This window comes from Mauremys mutica, chromosome 11, assembly GCF_020497125.1.
Source record: "Mauremys mutica isolate MM-2020 ecotype Southern chromosome 11, ASM2049712v1, whole genome shotgun sequence".
In the NCBI taxonomy this organism is placed as follows: Eukaryota; Metazoa; Chordata; order Testudines; family Geoemydidae; genus Mauremys; species Mauremys mutica.
The window spans coordinates 28,881,203-28,900,169 of record NC_059082.1 but is presented as its reverse complement, the minus strand read 5'-3'; the positions used below and the strand labels follow the sequence as shown (position 1 = coordinate 28,900,169).

Genomic DNA, 18,967 nt, shown 5'->3' with positions numbered 1-18,967 from the left:
TGTAGGGTATGAATACAGGGGTGTATTCTGTCACAGCATGTCCAGTTCTTTTTAAAGAATACAAATAAACAAAATATTCTTTAACGTAATGGTTTTGTAGACAAATAAACTACTGATTTCTAGATAGCTTATGTAGTTTATTTCATAGGTGCCGACTCTGTGGGTACTCTGGGGCTGGAGCACTCATAGGGAAAAAAGGTGGGTGCTGAGCACCTACCGGCAGCCACTATCAGCTTCCAACGCCCCTGCCCACCAGCGGGCCCTGTGGATCAGTGCCTCCCCATTCCCCCCCACCTGTCGTGAACAGCTGTTTCGTGGCGTACAGGAGGTTGGGAGGGAGGGGGGAGGAGCGAGCACGGGGCGCACTTGGGGGAAGGGGTGGAGCGGGGGCAGGAAGAGGTGGAGCAGGGCCTTAAGGGAAGGGTGGAGTAGCGGCGGGGTCTGGGTGAGAGCCAGGGGTCGAGCATCGCCTGGCACTTTGAAAAGTCAGCGCCTGTGGTTTATTTTATTGTGCAATGAACTGCAGATTTCTGGTAATTTTTTTTGTTTGTTTTTTTTTGCTCCAGGAGATGGAAGATTATTGACCCCTTTGCTGCGTAATAAGCAGGTGTATGTCCCAGTAGCAGCCAATTTGGCAGATCTTTCTGGTCTGGAATTGAAACAAGGTGCAGGCTGTCTATCAGCATTTGGGGATTCTTCTATTCATACTCCTACAAAATCCAGAACCCGACAGGGCTGTCATAGTGCCGGTCCAAATATTTCAGGTAACTTTGGAGACTAGTCTGTTTTGACGGGTAGTCCAATTTTTTTCTTTCTAATTATGCGTCTTGTGGAAAAGTTATAGGTTACAACTTCTTATGCAACTCCAGCTGCCAGTATGTGTGGCTAAACAGAAAGCACTGGCTACTACTCCTTTATGTTTTTGTATTATGAGGATCAGAATGAGCCTTATCAATAAATTGTTAGTTATAGTTTTACATTAAAAGGACACCTTTTTTTAAATGTAGATTTCTTCTTCTTCCCTAAATTTTGTATTGTCTGTATGAACCATTGTCCAGTATTGTACTGTACTCCACACAGGCTTCCTGTTAAGTTTCAGATTGATTTTCAAGTCTTTGATCTTGCATGTATTGGTCCAAACAGCTATGATTAAACTTATTTAATTTTCTCTTTGGTTCTATCTATTCATTATATTTCCCCCTCCCCCATCATTCTTTCTTTTTTTTTTTTTGGTGCTAATTATCTTACTCTCCCTTTCTGCTCCCCACAAAGAAATAAAAACAAAGTTTGGGTTCCTCCAGGAATTTAGCATAAAAATTAAGGGAAAGTGCTGAAAGTGTTATGTTTAAAAACAAGAATTATACCTAATCACAGTATGTGTAATCTGATTTTAGGCTTAAAGCAAGAAGGAATGAACTTTTTGATGTGTCAACTTTGTTGCTTCTTTCAAACTTTCTTCCTCACCCCAACCCCAATTTAAACTTATTTTAATTATAAGGGAAGGAGGAATTTGTGAGATCAGCTATAGGTCTTGAGCCCCCATTCTTATGGTGGGGTACGGGCATAGTGACCTATTTCAGAAGAATATTTTTTCAGTGAATCATTCTCCAAATAAGTCAGAGGTTTGCATGCTGCTTCGTTTTGTACGTGTTTTAATGAATTTTAAGCCCCTTCTCCTCCCTGCCAATTATTTAACTATAGATTCCAGAGTGTTGTGTATTTGGTTGTCATGGTTTTGTTGCTAGGGCAACTGAGTTAGATTATTATGGGTTAGCTCAACCGGTTTCAACCGGCTGAGGTGCTCTCTGTATATATGTAAATAAAATGGAGGTTTTGGTTAGCTGCCTGCTCTCTGGCCTCAAGTGATTGCTTCCTACACCGGCTGCCCCAAGGATATAACACTGGCGACGAGGGTGAGACCCCTGGAGCCTTTTGATGAGAATACAGAGCAGTGGCATGTGTATACTGAGCGTTTTGAGCTTTTTGGTATTGCAAATGACATTACAGAAGCGAAGAAGGTGCCAATATTCTTAACTGTTGTAGGGGCTAAAACCTACTCTCTGCTACACAGCTTACTGCACCCTGTTAAGCCTGAGACTAAATCTTACAGTGACATTGTGGAAATCCTGGGGTCTCATTTCTCCCCAAAACCACTGGTAATTGCTGAAAGATATAGGTTCCACAAAAGAGACCAAAAGGAAGATGAAACAGTTGTACAATTTGTAGCCATTTTAAAAAAGCTAGCAGAACACTGTGAATTTAAAGAAATGTTACATGATGCTCTGCGTGACAGGTTAGTGTGTGGCCTGTACAGTGAAGCTATACGGAAGCGCCTACTGACAGAGGCTCAGCTTACCTTACAGAAGGCTGTTGATATTGCTGTCTCCATGGAACTGGCTACAAGGGAGGCACAATACATCGGTGCACCCCCTAGGGTGCAAAAAGTGTCACAAGAACCGACCCACAAAACTGTGCAGAGTCAAGAATGTTACCGTTGTGGTAAGCCGGGTCACCAGGCATCAGAATGCTGGTGTAAGGACCTGGTGTGTCGACACTGTGGCAAAAAGGGACACATTGAGTGTGCCTGTAAACAAAAGAAAAAGAGGCCTGTGGTCTGGCCGACAAAAAGAGGAACCCTGCATACCCTAGAGCAGACCCAGGATGATCAAGGTGACACCTCATCGCAAGAGGAAGTGCCACTGCATGTTTTGTCTTTGGCAATGGGCTCACATGAATACTGGGTAACCCCGTTATTGGATGGCAAACGTATACGCATGGAACTGGACACCGGTGCAGCCGTCTCACTGATCTCCGAGACTGTGTATAAAGAAAAGCTACAGCATCTTCCGCTTAAGGCAACAAAAACAGTTCTGAAGACGTATACGGGAGAAGCTGTGCCTATGCTGGGCACTATTGATGTTAAGGTGGAGCTCAATGGACAGGTGGCTAAATTGCCATTGTTTGTGGTGAGAGGTAACTACCCAGCCTTAATGGGTAGGTCTTGGCTTGGGAAGATTCAACTGAACTGGGCAGAAGTGCACCGGATGACTAAAGAAGAAACCAGTCTAACCCCTATACTAAGGAAACATGCTGCTGTTTTTGGAGATGATTTGGGAAGTATGAAGGGAATCACTGTGACATTGAACATTAAACCTGGCAGTCCACCAAAATATCTGAAAGCCCGAACTGTGCCATATGCCATCAGGCCAAAAGTTGAAGCAGACCTGGAGCGCCTGGTCACCAATGGAGTCCTAATACCAGTTACCCATAGCTCATGGGCCACTCCTATCGTTCCAATCGTGAAGAAAGATGGCTCTCTCCGGATTTGCGGTGATTTTAAAGTCACTGTCAACCCAGTGTTGTGTGCAGAGCAATACCCGCTTCCCCGCATCGATGACCTCTTCGCAGGCCTGGCTGGGGGACAAAAGTTCAGTAAGATTGATCTGAGTCAAGCATATTTACAGATGCACGTCGATGAAAAGTCCCAAGAGCTGTTGACTATTGTGACTCATAAGGGGCTTTATCGATACTGTCGTCTACCCTTCGGAATAACATCTGCTCCCGCCCTGTTCCAGAGGGCTATGGACCAGATCTTGTGTGGCTTGTCAGGAGTTCAGTGCTATCTGGATGATATCCTGGTCACTGGAAGAAATGAAGAGGATCACTTAAAGAATTTAGAGGCTACCCTACAAAGACTGGAAGAGTATGGCCTACGAGTTCGCAAAGACAAGTGTGAATTCTTCAAGCCCTCTGTTGAATATTTGGGACATATCATTGATTCTGCAGGTCTTCATAAGGCCCCTGCAAAAGTTAAAGCTATTGTGGAGGCTCCCCCACCTCGAAATGTAAGCCAGCTGCGCTCGTTTCTAGGACTCCTGAACTATTATGGAAAGTTCATCTCACAGTTAGCCACACTGCTAAAACCACTTCATGAGCTCCTTGGACAGAACAAGGCCTGGAAATGGACTGAAGCCTGTGATGTTGCGTTTAACAAAGCTAAGGATGCATTGCTAAATTCTGAAGTTCTAACGCACTTTGATCCATCCTTACCACTGCAATTGGCCTGCGATGCCTCCCCTTATGGAGTGGGAGCAGTCGTGTCACATATTATGCCTTCAGGAGAAGAGAGACCTATTGCTTTTGCTTCACGCACTCTAAGCAAAGCAGAAACTAACTACGCCCAAATCGAACGTGAGGCATTAGGAATTGTTTTTGGAATTCGGAAGTTTCATCAGTACCTGTTTGGGCGAAAATTTACTCTTCTCACAGACCATCGACCTCTGACATCAATTTTTGGACCTTACACAGGCATTCCCCCATTAGCTGCTAGTCGTATGCAACGTTGGGCATTGTTACTTTCAGCACACACATATGAAATCAAATATCGGAAATCCACTCTACACGGCAATGCAGATGGCCTCTCAAGGTTGCCTTTGCCGGTCAAACACCAAGATAGTGCCCACAAGGAAATCTTCTACTTTGAACAGGTAGAGAATACACCCATCACTGCTACTCAGATAAAGAAGGCAACTCGCGTTGACCCAGTATTGTCCCACGTTATGAACCTGGTGATGCATGGCACATCTCGACAAACCTCTCCGGTCTCATCCGACCTTGTTCCCTACATGTCCAAGCGGACGGAGTTATCGGTCCAATCTGGTTGTTTGTTGTGGGGGAGACGTGTCATTATTCCACCACCACTGAGATCACAGATGTTAGAACAGCTACATTCCGGTCACTGTGGAATAGTGCGCATGAAGGAAATTGCACGAAGCTATTTTTGGTGGCCTGGACTGGACAGCGCTATTGAAGAGAAGGCAAAAGCTTGTATGTCATGTCAGGGTGTGAGGAATGCACCCCAGTGGGCACCCCTACACCCATGGGACTGGCCTGAAAACCCGTGGCAACGTATTCACGTTGACTTTGCTGGCCCCCTTGAAGGAAGCATGTTCTTGGTGGCAATAGATGCCCATTCTAAATGGCCAGAAGTCTCTATAATGCAGTCCACTTCTGCAGAGAGTACTATCCAAAAACTACGAGGACTCTTTAGTCGTTTTGGTCTGCCAGAACAACTTGTGAGCGACAACGGACCGCAGTTCGTTTCTCAGGAGTTTCAAAATTTTATGAAAGCAAATGGGATACACCACATCACGTCAGCACCATATCATCCGTCCACCAACGGATTAGCTGAAAGATTTGTGCAGACAATGAAAAACGCTTTGAAATCAGCAAGGGGACAACACTCCATTCAAAAGCGTCTGGATACCTTTTTACTTTCCTACAGAAACACACCTCATGCTACGACACACGCATCTCCGGCCTTTCTAATGATGGGACGACAGCTGCGCACTTGCTTTGATCTGCTGAAACCTTCTGAACCCCGACAAATTGTGCAACATCAGCAGCAATATCAAGTCATCAGACGGGCACCCAGAGCAAAAGACCGAACCTTTAGCCCAGGACAGCCAGTTTTGGCTCGGAATTATACTTCCAGAGCTAAATGGGTTCCGGCCACAGTCATCACTCAAACAGGACCTGTTTCCTACACAGTCCGGACTGCAGGGAATCTTACCTGGCGGCGACATGTAGATCAGCTGTTGCCAGGTCATGCCAGTCCTCAGGACCCATCTGCAGTTGAGGGGTCTGACTTCACCTCTTCTGGTGAGGGATTGAATCACGAGTCACCTGTTTCTGACTGTTCTCCTCCATTACTGCCGGCGGCTGAGATACCCCTTTGCCCAGCACGAGCTGATACCACCTCCTCACCTGTTCGTGCTGCGGACCCTGAGCCCCTAGTGCTTTCGGGTGCAATAACACCAGTAGTTCGCCGTAATCCACCTAGAGACAGAAGGCCTCCTCATCGGCTGGACCTTTAGCTAGGGCGAACCCACGGTTATGGGGCAAAATAATCCCCAGGGTTTAGCCGGGAATGGAGGCAGTCTACCCTCCTTCTCTAGTCTAGTGTGTGTTTTATTTAGGGGATGTTCTTATTAGGGGGGAGGAATATGTTGTGTATTTGGTTGTCATGGTTTTGTTGCTATGGCAACTGAGTTAGATTATTATGGGTTAGCTCAACCGGTTTCAACCGGCTGAGGTGCTCTCTGTATATATGTAAATAAAATGGAGGTTTTGGTTAGCTGCCTGCTCTCTGGCCTCAAGTGATTGCTTCCTACACCGGCTGCCCCAAGGATATAACACAGAGTAACCAATTAAATTATGTCATCAAAATAGCCCCTCCTTTCTTTCACTGTAACAGAGAGAGAGAGACATAGGGCCCATTCCTATAAGGTGCTGTGAACTCCTAACCTTGCGAGTAATTCCATTCAGCACTTACTTGACTGAACCTTATAATGTTAGGCTGATTCATTTTGTTGTATTTTTAAAATTAAAATATCATCTTCCACACCCACATGACATGTTTCCCCCTTTAAAAATATGTCTAAATTGAGGAATAGCCAGTTATAGGCTCAGAGTTGGGGTGAAGTAAAATAAAATAATTCTAGTTCACCTCTGTTTCATTTGGAAGATGTCTTCCTCAGAGTTCAGATATTGCAGTTAAATCCATGAATGCAACCTGTAACCTGATGTCTGAATGATTCTGGAGCATTCTAATACAAATAAAGGTAACTTTGAGCAGGTTCCAAGTTTACAACATACTATAAACAATCAGTTGGTATCAAGCTGTGTAAAATCAACCAAATTAATAGTTACGTTTCTAAAAGCATATGTACGGAATGGTTGTAGTAACTTATAAATAGCACAAGAGAAAACATGGGTAAATATTAATTCTAGTTTAAACATTGGGTGGAGTCAATTAGGTACCATGATGGGAGTCCTAACACACATGTGAACAATGGTTATCTTTTAATTTTTGACACACAGGAATATTCTACCTTTATTCTGCAGAATTAATAAAGCAACTTTTAAAATTTCTAATTCAAATTATTTTTTGATGATTTTCTAATAGATAACATAAATTTTGGGAGCAGTGCATCAGTCACAGCATTTCCCATTCTGCATCGTGCTGCTGATGAAAAAATACTGAATTCTGATAGGCTGACCCTTGAAAGGTGAGGAATGTTCCGATAAGATAAATTTGAGAATGGTATAAGTATCATTTTGTGTAGATGAGAAAAATGTGCACTGCACTTTAAAAGGATTTTTTTTTAATTGTGTCACGCTATCAGGGTACTGAAAGCTTCTATGTAAAAAACTTCAATGTAATTTATCATAACTTTGACAAATATTCCATTCGTGCCTGGTCTCAGTTTGAGAGCTAACTTTTTTTCAAGTTTGACAGATATCTTTTTTGTTATATGTTAATGGGCAAACGTTTGCATTTTAACTCCTATAGGTTGCTTTGTAATCTGAATTCTGACATGCCAGAATCTTTAAACTAAAGACTGTCTCTGTTGTTATTAATTAGTATTATTCAAGTAATGCCCAGAGGCCCCAATTAAAATTTGGCCCCCATTTTGGTAGATGGTGCACAGATATGAAGACATGGTTCATGTTGGCTGCCATTACTGTGGTGGCTGAGTACTACCAAAATTTTGTTCTCATAACACTCCTCTGAGGTAGAGAAGAGGTTATGCTTTTTAAAGATGAGGAACTGAGGAGTAAGTGAGTTACTCCTGGTCACATAGGAAGTCTGTAGCAAAGCCAAAAATGAAACCTTAATTTCCTGAGTCCTAGTCCAATAAATTGACCATAACATTCTTCCATATAGATAATTATTTCCCCCTAGTTAAGATGCTCAAGAGATGTCCCAAAAGAAAAAGTATACATAAAAATTATGATTAACTCGGAGTCAGGCAATGCAAGGAACGTGATCGTGCCTCCTGGACGTCATTCTGCCATAGTAATATGCTTTGGAGAAGCTGAACGGCCTTCCTTCCTTCCTTCCTTCCAAGACATTCCCTTTCCCCCTCCCTCCAAATTTGGTGGTGACACATCAGAAATGTTCTGATGTACATTAACACTAAAACTGATTATACTGTTTTCTGGCATCAGTAACAAGGAGCAGGTACTGATGCACCAAGGGGTCTGAATGGCAGAGAGACGGGAGGTGCAGGAACACCCTAGCTTGGGCACCAGTGTACAGAGAAATATTTAGTAAAACACTTAAGTGCCACAAAGAAAGCTAGTTCATGCATTGTTTATGGTTTTACAAGAAAAATACTGTGCTGAAACATGGAGGGCAGGTGCTGTGGCAGATATTGAAACACCAGAGAGAAAGCATGTCACAACGTGAGTGAACATGTCAAAATGTGCACTGAAGCTCCCCAGCTGGTGTCAAAACCCTAGGTAGAAATTGAAGCCAGTGCTAAAAGCTAGTGGAGTGCCCTGTAACTATCTTTTGTCCAACAGTCTGGAAAAAATGGTGACAAGTCACAGTAGAATTTGTGAATTTTGCAAAATCTTAATTTTATATAAATTTGTTTAAAGGAGATTTTTTTCTCTTCTCTAGTGCAAACTTGTTTTGATTCTTCCATCCCTAATAGATGCCTTATAAATGAGCATCCCATATTTACATTGTAAAAATACACCTCTACCCCGATATAACGCCACCCGATATAACATAAATTCGGATATAACGCAATAAAGCAGTGCTCTGTGGGGGTGGGGTTGCGCGCTCCGGCGGATCAAATCAAGTTCGATATAACGCAGTTTCACTTATAATGAGCTAAGATGTTTTGGCTCCCAAGGACAGTGTTATATCAAGGTAGAGGTGTATTATATTCTGCTCCTTTTCATGTAAAGGTTGATAAAGTCCTGCATTAGTGATGCATAATTCTTTTAAAAGTCAAGTTCCTAACTAGTAGAAAGATTAGAAAAATTATCTACACATTCAGGGTAAAACCCTGGCCCCATTGAGGTCAATGGGAGTTTTGTTATGGTTAGCAGGGCCAAGATTTTACCCTCACTTGTTAACTTGTCTATTGGGTTTTATGAATTTCTGGGCTTACATATCGTGGCTATGATGTCCTTTCTGGCTACATAACTGTAGTGGCATAACTTTTAGAATAATAGTAAAAAAGCAAAGGTGTTAAAAATGAAATAGTAAAACAGTATAAATCCCAAGCCTGCAAAAGTTTATATCCCAGCATGTAGCTACTCCCAAAAGGAGTCCCAGGAGCTCAGTGGGATTCCTCCTAGAAGCCACTGTCAGAGGGGCTGTAACCTTTTGCAGTACCACTCCCACAACTTGTTTTACTTTTGTGTATAGCCTAGATTGATTTTGTTTTTACTTGTCATATTTAACGTGTATTGTTTCATTTATTAATTTTATAAAGTAAAAGTTCAATAAACCAATTAATCCCCCCCAAAATAGTAAAAGCATAGTTTTTGATTGGCATTAGTATAAATATGGACTGCTGATATGGTATCCAGGCAGCCACTGTCTGTTGGAAGATGATAATGTTGACACAAAGGGGCTGATACTGAGATGACTCTGTAGTAACACTGCTGAGTAACAATTAAATAAATTATGATTAAAAGAAAGGCTTTAGGAAACATTTTGAAGCCTCTGGCCATACTTCTTAAAATATAAATTTTGCATCAAATTATATTAATTTCAGTTAACATCCCGTAATTCTAACAGTTCTTAAAATAAATGACATTTAACAAAATAGTGCAATGAAATTACTTTATTCTGTATGTTTCATTATCAGAGTAGTTAAGATTATTAAAAGAACACTAAATACAAAACAAAAATGGAATATTGAAAATTGTAATGATCTCTTCAGGATTCTGTGATATAATTTACATTTGTACATTATTTTTACAAATATATTTCATTCCTACTAGGGAGAGTTTGTTCTGTCACCTACTTTACCTTTTTAAATTTGCTAATGATTACAAAATTATTACTTATAATCTTTCTTTTTCAGGCAAAAGCTGACAGTTTGTCCAGTTATCGATGGGGAAGAACATCTTCGCCTGTTGAACTTCCAACATAACTTTATAACTCGGATCCAGAATATCTCTAATCTGCAGCATCTTGTTTTCTTAGATTTATATGATAATCAGATAGAGGAAATAAGTGGGCTTTCAACTCTGAGGTGTCTACGTGTCCTCCTGTTGGGGAAGAACAGGTAAAAAAAAACAAACTAAATCTGTATATATTATTTATGGTGTAGCACCTGTAGCCTGCATCATATCTGTTCTGTTTAAAGGTCCTGGTTGTCAGATTAGTTATGAGAACTGCAAACTGTTTCATTCATCTCTTAAGACCAAGGTGGAGCATGGTACTGGGATTTTTCCAAATGCCACAAAACTCAGCATTTTTGCTATGGAATTTGCCATTTTGTCTGCAGCCAGGTGTTGAACAACTTTTATATCCTTGTGTTGCCAGGAACTGCCTGCTGGTGCCTCTTGCTCTCTAGCTTTTCCCACAAGAGGGCGTTAATTGAATTACAGTGCATAATCCCTGCATTGTTTGATGTATCCAGGTAGCACTGAGTTGGAGAACCAAGAGCTGGAGTTCAGCTTGCAGCTAGAGAGTCAGTGGAGGGAGTGAGAAGTGTAAGCCAAGTAGAGAATAGCACAATAATGAAGTCCTAGGGAGTAGTGGAAAGGAGCTTCAGAAGCTGGCTACAGTCTCCCCCTTTCCTGGCATATATTGGAGGAAGGAGAGTAGAGACTACAGGAATGGAGCTAAACTACTTGGAGACCATAGTTTTAAAAAATTGTCAATTATAATGATGAGTTGTAAATGAATAAGTATTTTTAACTGAGATGTGCATGGTTTTGTATGAGTAAGGGAGGATGCGAATGCGAGGTATTTCATGATGGTAGAATAAATGTTTCAGTGAAATTTAGGTTTTGCTGACGTGAAATTGGATCCCATTGTGCCACTCTGCCCCGGGGAGTTGAGTATAGTTTTCTGATACAATGGAGTGGCTATACCACATTTAAATATGGAGGAGCAGACTAGTAAGTAGAGCTAAATACCGGTAATATGAATGATCTTGAGTCTGATAGTGCTTCTAATTATATAGTTTTGTTGACAGTGTAACAAATAAGTTAAAAATTGAAATATTAATATATTTATATTGTAATACGGGACAATGGATATTGCAAGGAGTGCACAAATTCAGATTATTGTACAAGATTTTTTAGCAATTTCTGTTGATGTGCTCACTTTCAGTAAAATGGTTATTTTAAAAAAAAATAAACTAGCTGCATTATTCTGAGAACAAAGGCTGGTTTAAGTTCACAGCTCCCAAAGTTATGTGGTTACATCAGAATCTCGGCTTTCATTTAAATGTAAAAATAATTTTCTAGCCCTCTGTTTTCTGGCACTCATTAAAGAAAAACTTGAAAATGTGACCCACATATAACTTGTGCAGTGACAGCTGGTTGACTTTGCAGTCAGCCTGAAACGCAAGCTTCGAGAGAGGTGAACTGCATCTCAGTAGGGAGTTAACTTCAGGACCCACTGTCCTGAGGTGAGGGGGAGCCTGAGGTGGGGGAAAATGGGAGTCTTAAGCTGCTACCTTCTTTTCTGCCACAACCATTCCAAGAGGAAGCGGTGGCCATAGCATGGGAGTGGGGGCATGCAGACAGAGCCACTGTCTCTCATGTGCATAGGGCATAGGTTGCTCCAGTACAGCCTGCTGAAAAGTGCATCTTAAACCTGAAGAAATTAACCAACACAATAGGGCTTGGCATCTTTGATGCTAAATGACTAAAGCCTGAGTGGGCTAACCAATTAGTCCCATTTTGTGATCTTTTTGTTTTTTTATGTCCTGCAGTAATACTGGGGGCGTGTGCTGTGGAATGAACGATTCTGTTCCTCTATAGTGAATATCCCTCCACCCCTTTTTTTTTTTAAGGATTTTTTTAAGATCATTATGATTTTGCTGCTATTTAGTAACATCTTTTAAACATCTATTCATGTTTGCTATCACCATTTAATCTGTAGTTATGCTCTTTGAGAAAGGGAGTATATGTACTGGAATGTGAAATATTTCATATAAAGTAAGGTACTTTCTAACTATAATATTTGTCTGCTGAAGCTTTAGGATTATATCTGACTTTGCCAGTGATCTTGCATGGGACTTGTACTTTTTTCTGGTTAGCTATTGTCAGGACGGCAGTACTGAACCCCATTCTGCTGAGTCTCTTGATGGTGTCCCTAGCCTCCATGCCATGACAGAACACTGAACCATCGCCCCTAAACTGTCCTAACACCAGCCTTAGTGCTCAAGCCTTTAGCCTCACCGCAGCCATGTGCCAGGCCCCTGATTGGCTGGACAGAGAGCATTCTCATAGGATATCTGGGCTATATAAAGACCCCAGCAGGAAGAGCAAGCTGTCTGAGCAACAGGCCATTTCCTTGCCTTGCTACTTTTGCATAAGCTTATCTTACTGCCTTGCTGCCTCGCCTGACCCTGCCTGGCTGCCCTGCTGTGTTGCCTGACCTTGAGTTATCAGCTCATCGCCTAAACCTGCTGACCCAGCCCCTTGGATTGGACCTCCTAACTAGTGACCTCTGCGAGAACTCTGACCAGTGCCCTGGACTGCCTCTGATACCTATTGACCTCTTGGCTGCCCACCACCTGTGTATGCTCGGCCATTGCTCTGAACTGCCACTAGCCCGCTTTGGCCATCGTGCATTACAGCTATGCTATGTGTTAACAGAACAGAACATACATTGCATATGCTAAAGCAGCAGACATTCAAGTATTTACTGTACAATTCTCAATTCTAGAACCGAAACAAAACCAGCCAACAACATTTCCTAGGAGTGAAAAATTGTTTTGTGATATGAATAGTTTGGCTGTCAAAAATCTTAATAGAAATCTTTAGGATGAAACTTCAGAGACCTGGACAAGTCTCTTGTGTATCAGATTAGGGCTAAAATATATTAAATATATTATTTCATAAATAAACAGGAAATTTTACTTATATTCAAGATTGCACCTGTACAATACGTTTTAAAAAACATAAAATTACTTTAGGACATAATCAATCCTCAAAGGTCTTTAGAGTTCACAGTTTTAATGTTATGCCTTCAGCACATTTTACTGGTGAATAGTAGCCTAAAGAATAGTTAAGGGTGAGCCTATCTTTCAACTTTCATGGGCCTTTTTCCTTCATGATGTTACTAGCTATGATTTCTGATATGCTATTCATAATACAGCTGAGGGATGCTCATCTGTGCAGAACACTGAGATTGAGTGTTCCTGCAATGTAGGATATACATGTTAGCACTTCTGATTGGCACTCCCTGTTCCACCTGGAAATTTAAGAGAGAGTGGAGGTATTTTAATTAGGAGTAAGACTTCTAAATCATGGTCAGGGGAAGGGAACGGGGAGGGAGGCAGGGGACAGAGAAAAGATTAAAGGGATGCTCTAAACAATATCCCACAGGAACAATATCCCATAGGAAATGAGGGCCATAACAAAAGAACAAATACATGACAAATATGTACTCCTGTTGCTCAATGCACTACTGGGTAATGATCAGATGCTACAGTGATGAGCTTGATATAAGAACTTGTATAGTATAGAATAGATGTGGATGGACAGAAAGTGCACATTTAAATCAAGGGAAAGAGATGTGGCAGATCTAAGTAGATAATATGGCAAGAAAAATGGAGCGGGAAAAATAAATGGTCTGAAAGAGAAGACAGAATGGAGAAGACAGGTAGCAGGTACAAGTATATGCCAATGGCATATCTATTATGAGGATTTTCTACTTTCCTCTGAAGCATTTGGTATTAACCCACCTGGACCTTTGTTCTGATCTAATATGGAAATTCCTGTGTTCTTAAGTAGGATGAGCAAGAAACAAAAAGTAAAGACACAGAAATAGAGATGCAGAAAATAAAGAAGGAAAAGAGAAATCTCAAAAATCAAAAGAAACCATGGAAAAGTGTGCTAAATTTTATAGATACTGAAAATTGTGAAGAGTCTAGAACAATGCAATGCAGGATCACAAATGACAAACATCATGGGGGAAAAAAGGACCAAGAATAAGATAGTGGTGAGGGTAGGAATGTGAATGTGGCATTCAGGACAGCGATTGATTATAAATGGGAAAGATGTGGGGAAAGAGAAGAGCTAATTTTTTAACAATCTAAATTTATTGTAAATTTAATCAAAGATCTAATGAAGCTGCAGAACGTCTTCTTGGCTTGTATAAGGGAAGCCCAGTTTCTTCTTCATTGTTTTTTGAAGAACAGAAATCCTAGACTTTTTCTGAACTACAGCAGGTTTGTTGCATGTGCTGAATAAAAAAGAACCAGTTAGTTAGTACAGAAATATCATTTTAGCGCTTTTTGTTGTCAAGTGGAGGAAATCAAATCAGATTCTGGCCACAGTTTTATCAGTGTAAATTGAAGTTTTCTGTTTACAGTAGAGCCTCAGAGTTACGAACACCTCAGGAATGGAGGTTGTTTGCAACTCTGAAATGTTCATAACTTTGAGGAGGAAAAAAAAGGTTATGGTTGTTCTTTCAAAAGTTTACAAATGAACATTGACTTAATACAGCTTTGAAACTTTACTATGCAGAAGAAAAATGCTGCTTTTAACCATCTTAATTTAAATGAAAACAAGCACAGAAAGTTTCTTTACCTTGTCAATTCTTTTTTTACACTTACCCTTTATTTTTTTAGTAGTTTATGTTTAACACAGTACTGTACCGTATTTGCTTTTTTGTTTTTTGTTTTTGTATCTCTGCTGATGCCTGATTGCGAACTTCGGGTTCCAAAGGGTGCATGTGATTGACTGGTCAGTTCATAACTCTGGTGTTGGTAACTCCTGAGGTTCTACTGTAAATTGAATTAGTTTACATCAGTGTAACTGATAACAGATTCTGGCCCATCAACATAGGAATGAATCTGTTTCAAAACTAAACCTAGAATGTCAGTTAATTTAAAGTATGTAAATATACAAATATGAAGATTTCAGTGGAGTAAATGCCTCTACAGTTTTAGGATTGTGACGTTAAATTTCATTCACTCTTAAGCACCGTACACATGGCTGGATATAAGGTTTCAGGAAAAGATTTAAGCTTGAGATCTTAACACTTTACTTTGCTTAGATGAGGCATGATATTTAGTGGAAATTCTCTGGATTAACTCTGAATTCTCCTAGGTATCAATTTCTGTGCACTATTAGGTTCTCCTTGTTAATGGCTTTTATCTGTGGGAGATGCTAGAAATCATCTACTTCAGATCAATTCTTGTCTCAGATCTGGCATTCAGGTCAGGTTGTCTTTTGATTTTGGTCAGACTCGTTCAGGGAATACTGGATGTTGGTTTTAAAGAAATTAGTCGCTTACGGACTTCTTTATAAATCTTCTTTGGCACAGGAGTTTCCTCCCTGGTGCCTTGGACACTGAACTACCTTTCACTGAAATAAGGTGAGAGTTACCAGTTTTCCCCAGTAGTTGTTCACTGTCGCTAACTGCTAGGCTTGCCAGTCTGTTACTTGTGTTTGTCTCCTTTTGGATGGTACTATGTTGCGGGAATTCCTGGTTTTGACTCTTTCTTTCATCTCCTCTCTGAATCTTAAAGCTCTCTCTCCCCCCTTTGTCACCTCAGCTCAAACCAAATCCCAGTTTCTCCGATGACATGGATACTTTTTCACTTTACTGATGAGGGTGGAATCTACATAAACATAAATCAGCTTAGTTTGAAAGGAATGAAAATAGAGAAGGACCTTGGGTTATAAGCCACCAGGCACCATTCCAGGAAGTTTCCATGGAAACACTCATTAAAACAGGTGTCTTATCTGTCTTACCCTCATCTTCCCTTGGTGGTTTAAAAAAATTCAGAAAAACCCATAGGAGCAACAAATTTAACCCTTTTCTTTCTGGAACTGAAGTGGTTGTTTCAAGCAGAAGGCCTTCAAGGATGTTACGAATACATTCACATGTACACCAATTAAAAGGAGGTTTTTTACTTGTTGATACTTGGTTGAGCTATTTTATGTTTTATTTGTGAGATTTAATAATCTCACTAGGGTAAATTCATCCTTGATATAACTCAACAAAGATGATGGAGCTAGGCCATAAACAGTAAATCTGGACTATTATGTTTAGGCATCAGGTTTTATATTTTTTTCTCAAAAACTTTTTTAACTTTGCAACAGTGGTGGTAATACACACAATCAGGATATCAAATGTGATGAAACAGTCTGTCCAAAGTACAGTGCTTTTCTAAGAATATTACATTAAAACAAAATTTGTATTGACATCCAGGTACGCACAATACAAAACTAAAACTTAACCTAAACAAAAATTAGAACCCTGTCCCAAATAGTTTTAAATAACCAAAAATTGGGAAAGCTGTCTGCAGATTAACTTTTATATATTTTGGGGGAACACAGTAACGCTTGTGTATTGGCTAAAAATAATAAGACTTTTTTTCCATTTTTATTAAGAAAAATAGTTGTTTTTTAAAAGTCAAAAGATTGAGTCTTAGAGAGTGAGTCCTCCATTTGTTCACATTAATTCAAGAATGGGACCCCTCTGTTTAATAATCATGTATTAATAGCATGTAATATCAGTCAGTCTTTCCATAATAATTATATCCCACGCTTCAGTCAGCCAAAATGAGGTTGAGAGCATTTTGCTATTTTCCCAAAATAAGGCTTTCATGCCAAGAGGAGAGGTTGCCTTTCCTTCTTTGCTGGAATATATTTTCTCAGTAGGGTTTTCTCAACTGCAGGGTCCCAGGAAAACTCAACTTTTTTTTTTTTTTTCTCTTAAACAAGAGGATACTTCTAGTCAAAAAGCTTGAGGAAACACTAACAGTCCCACTAAGTACATAAGTGTTCCACTTTTCCCATATTTATACCAATGTTTATCAAAGACTGCTCTATTTATTCTTTTCTTTTAATATTAAGATGGGCCAAAACCCGAACTATGTTTCTGTATCCCTCCTCAGCTAAAACAGGACCATACCTGAACCATTCCAACTTTCATTTCTTTTTGCAAAAGATATAACCGAAGAAGGTTCTGTAAAACCAAACCTATTCTATTTTTGTATAATGAACTTTCCATTCTTGCTGTCTTCTCCAGATGTCCACTCTTAACAGATGTTGAAAAGGAACTTGCAGAAAGTCAGTTTTGGCTCTAACATGCTCTGAGCATTGGCCATTTCCTTTCTAAATACCCATTGGGTGCACATAGCTCCATCAAGTTCTGTTCCATTTTTTCCAGCTGTTGGCATTCTGAACCACTTTACATTTGCTTTAGTTTTGTTCAATGTTTTCCTTTGTATTTAGCCTTTGTAGGAATAGTTTAGTCTTAATTTTGTTAGGCTTTTTATTTTAAAGAGTTAAAGCTGATCTTGCCAAAACCAGCGTAGTGCCAAAAACAGTATGTGATGTTGTCAGAATAGATATGTTACCAGCAAGCACACTACACTTTTTCAGTCCTTCCCTTCCACTCTTCCGGATAAAAGGTCTCATTTGGACCTTTTTTTTGTGTGCCTGAATTCTTTAAAAAGGTCAATATTAATTTTTCACTCAGTGTATAGGTTGGAAGAAAGTTTTTCTCTAGTTATTGCCAGAATCTAATCTACAGAACAAGCTAATGTCTGCCTCAGACTTCACTGCAGCAAGGTGGTAGTCACAAGTAAATTTAGCCACTTCTAATCTCATACTATCTATCTCTAGTCATCAAACTTTCCTTTTTTTTAACTGCATATCAATTCATCATCTTAGAGTAGTAAATGTTGAAGACATTACAGAAGATATACATGCTCCAATTCTTACAGCCATCTTTTCCTGCTGTACTTTTTTACATGAAACTTTTATCAATATTTCCATAAAAGTTTCCTACTTTAAATGTACACATGAGCCCATGTAATCTTGTCATTGAAGATTGTCTCTAAAAGTAGTTTTAATATTTTGCATATTTCTCTGCTACAGATGAAGGTCTCTGTCTTTCTGCACACAAAGTAGGCTGTTAAATGGTCCCTTCCAGCCAGTTTAAATATTTCCTACAAGTAGTTCATCTTTAGATGGGAAGACAGTAAATAGACTGGATAGTGGATTGTCCCACATGGATTCTGCTGTGATGGTAGGAAATACAACTAGCAAGTAGCATAAATTTACAAAAATGTAGACCAAATCCTGAAACCTTTACTCATATGAGTACTCCTATCTAATCAATAGGCGTAGTTGTGTCACTAAAGGCTGTTATGATGGGATTCGGTGTTTGTTCAAGTCATTCATATCGACCATCTCCAGCAAAAGGCTGCACTTTATCATTTGCATTGGAAGAATCATTAAGCAAATTTTAGGTGGTTTATCCACCTGATTACCAAGGAAGTGTTTTCTAATGTAAAAAAACCCCAAACCACTATAGAGTTGTCAGAATGTATTGTATTATTCCTATTTATTTGGGGGCCTTAGCTTTTTGCACTGTAGCATCAAATATTTTACTTATGAATTTTAAGCATGATGCCTAGTACTACATAAAACAACCATTTTTTAAGAGTGCTATGAAAGGTCAAAGTTTCCAAATAGTAATAACATCAGAGTTAAATGGCTAGAAAGAACCCTTTTTTCACCTTGTGTGTGTGGTTTTTCTAATTTGTTCTTGAAGAATAGTACATGGGATGTTTAATACAGTCTGCCAGTAGATGATGCTGTTGGCTATATAATAATCTATGGTGACTTGAGGTTGGAATCTCAGCAAATGGAACACAACAACAACAACAACAACAAAAGCCATAAAATAGTAGAACTCCTCAGGGCTCTGAGTTAGGTCTTGACAAGGAGTGAAATGTGCTTGAGAAGCGATATTGCCAACCACAGAAATCCTCTCCCTTTTTTGACATCTTGTATTACTTACAAGAAGTCCAGTGATATTCACTTTAATATTCTTAGTGCTTTTCTGACTAGAATCTCCCTTACTACAAACTCTCAAAAGCCTGCATCGCTATTGGTTTCCTTGAGAAGGGACAGGATCAGCTCTTTGCCAGTAGTGTTCTGCTTCAAC

At 39.9% G+C, this 18,967-nt stretch overlaps 1 protein-coding gene across 1 annotated transcript in view; it reads left to right on the top strand.

Annotated features, from left to right (window-relative positions):
- LRRC49 (leucine rich repeat containing 49) overlaps positions 1–18,967 on the top strand; it is a 122,483-nt gene that overhangs the window by 6,259 nt on the left and 97,257 nt on the right. The window contains 3 exon segments of the mRNA XM_044980221.1: positions 567–764; positions 6,968–7,070; positions 9,894–10,097. Of these exon segments, the coding sequence (XP_044836156.1) occupies positions 567–764; positions 6,968–7,070; positions 9,894–10,097 (505 nt within the window).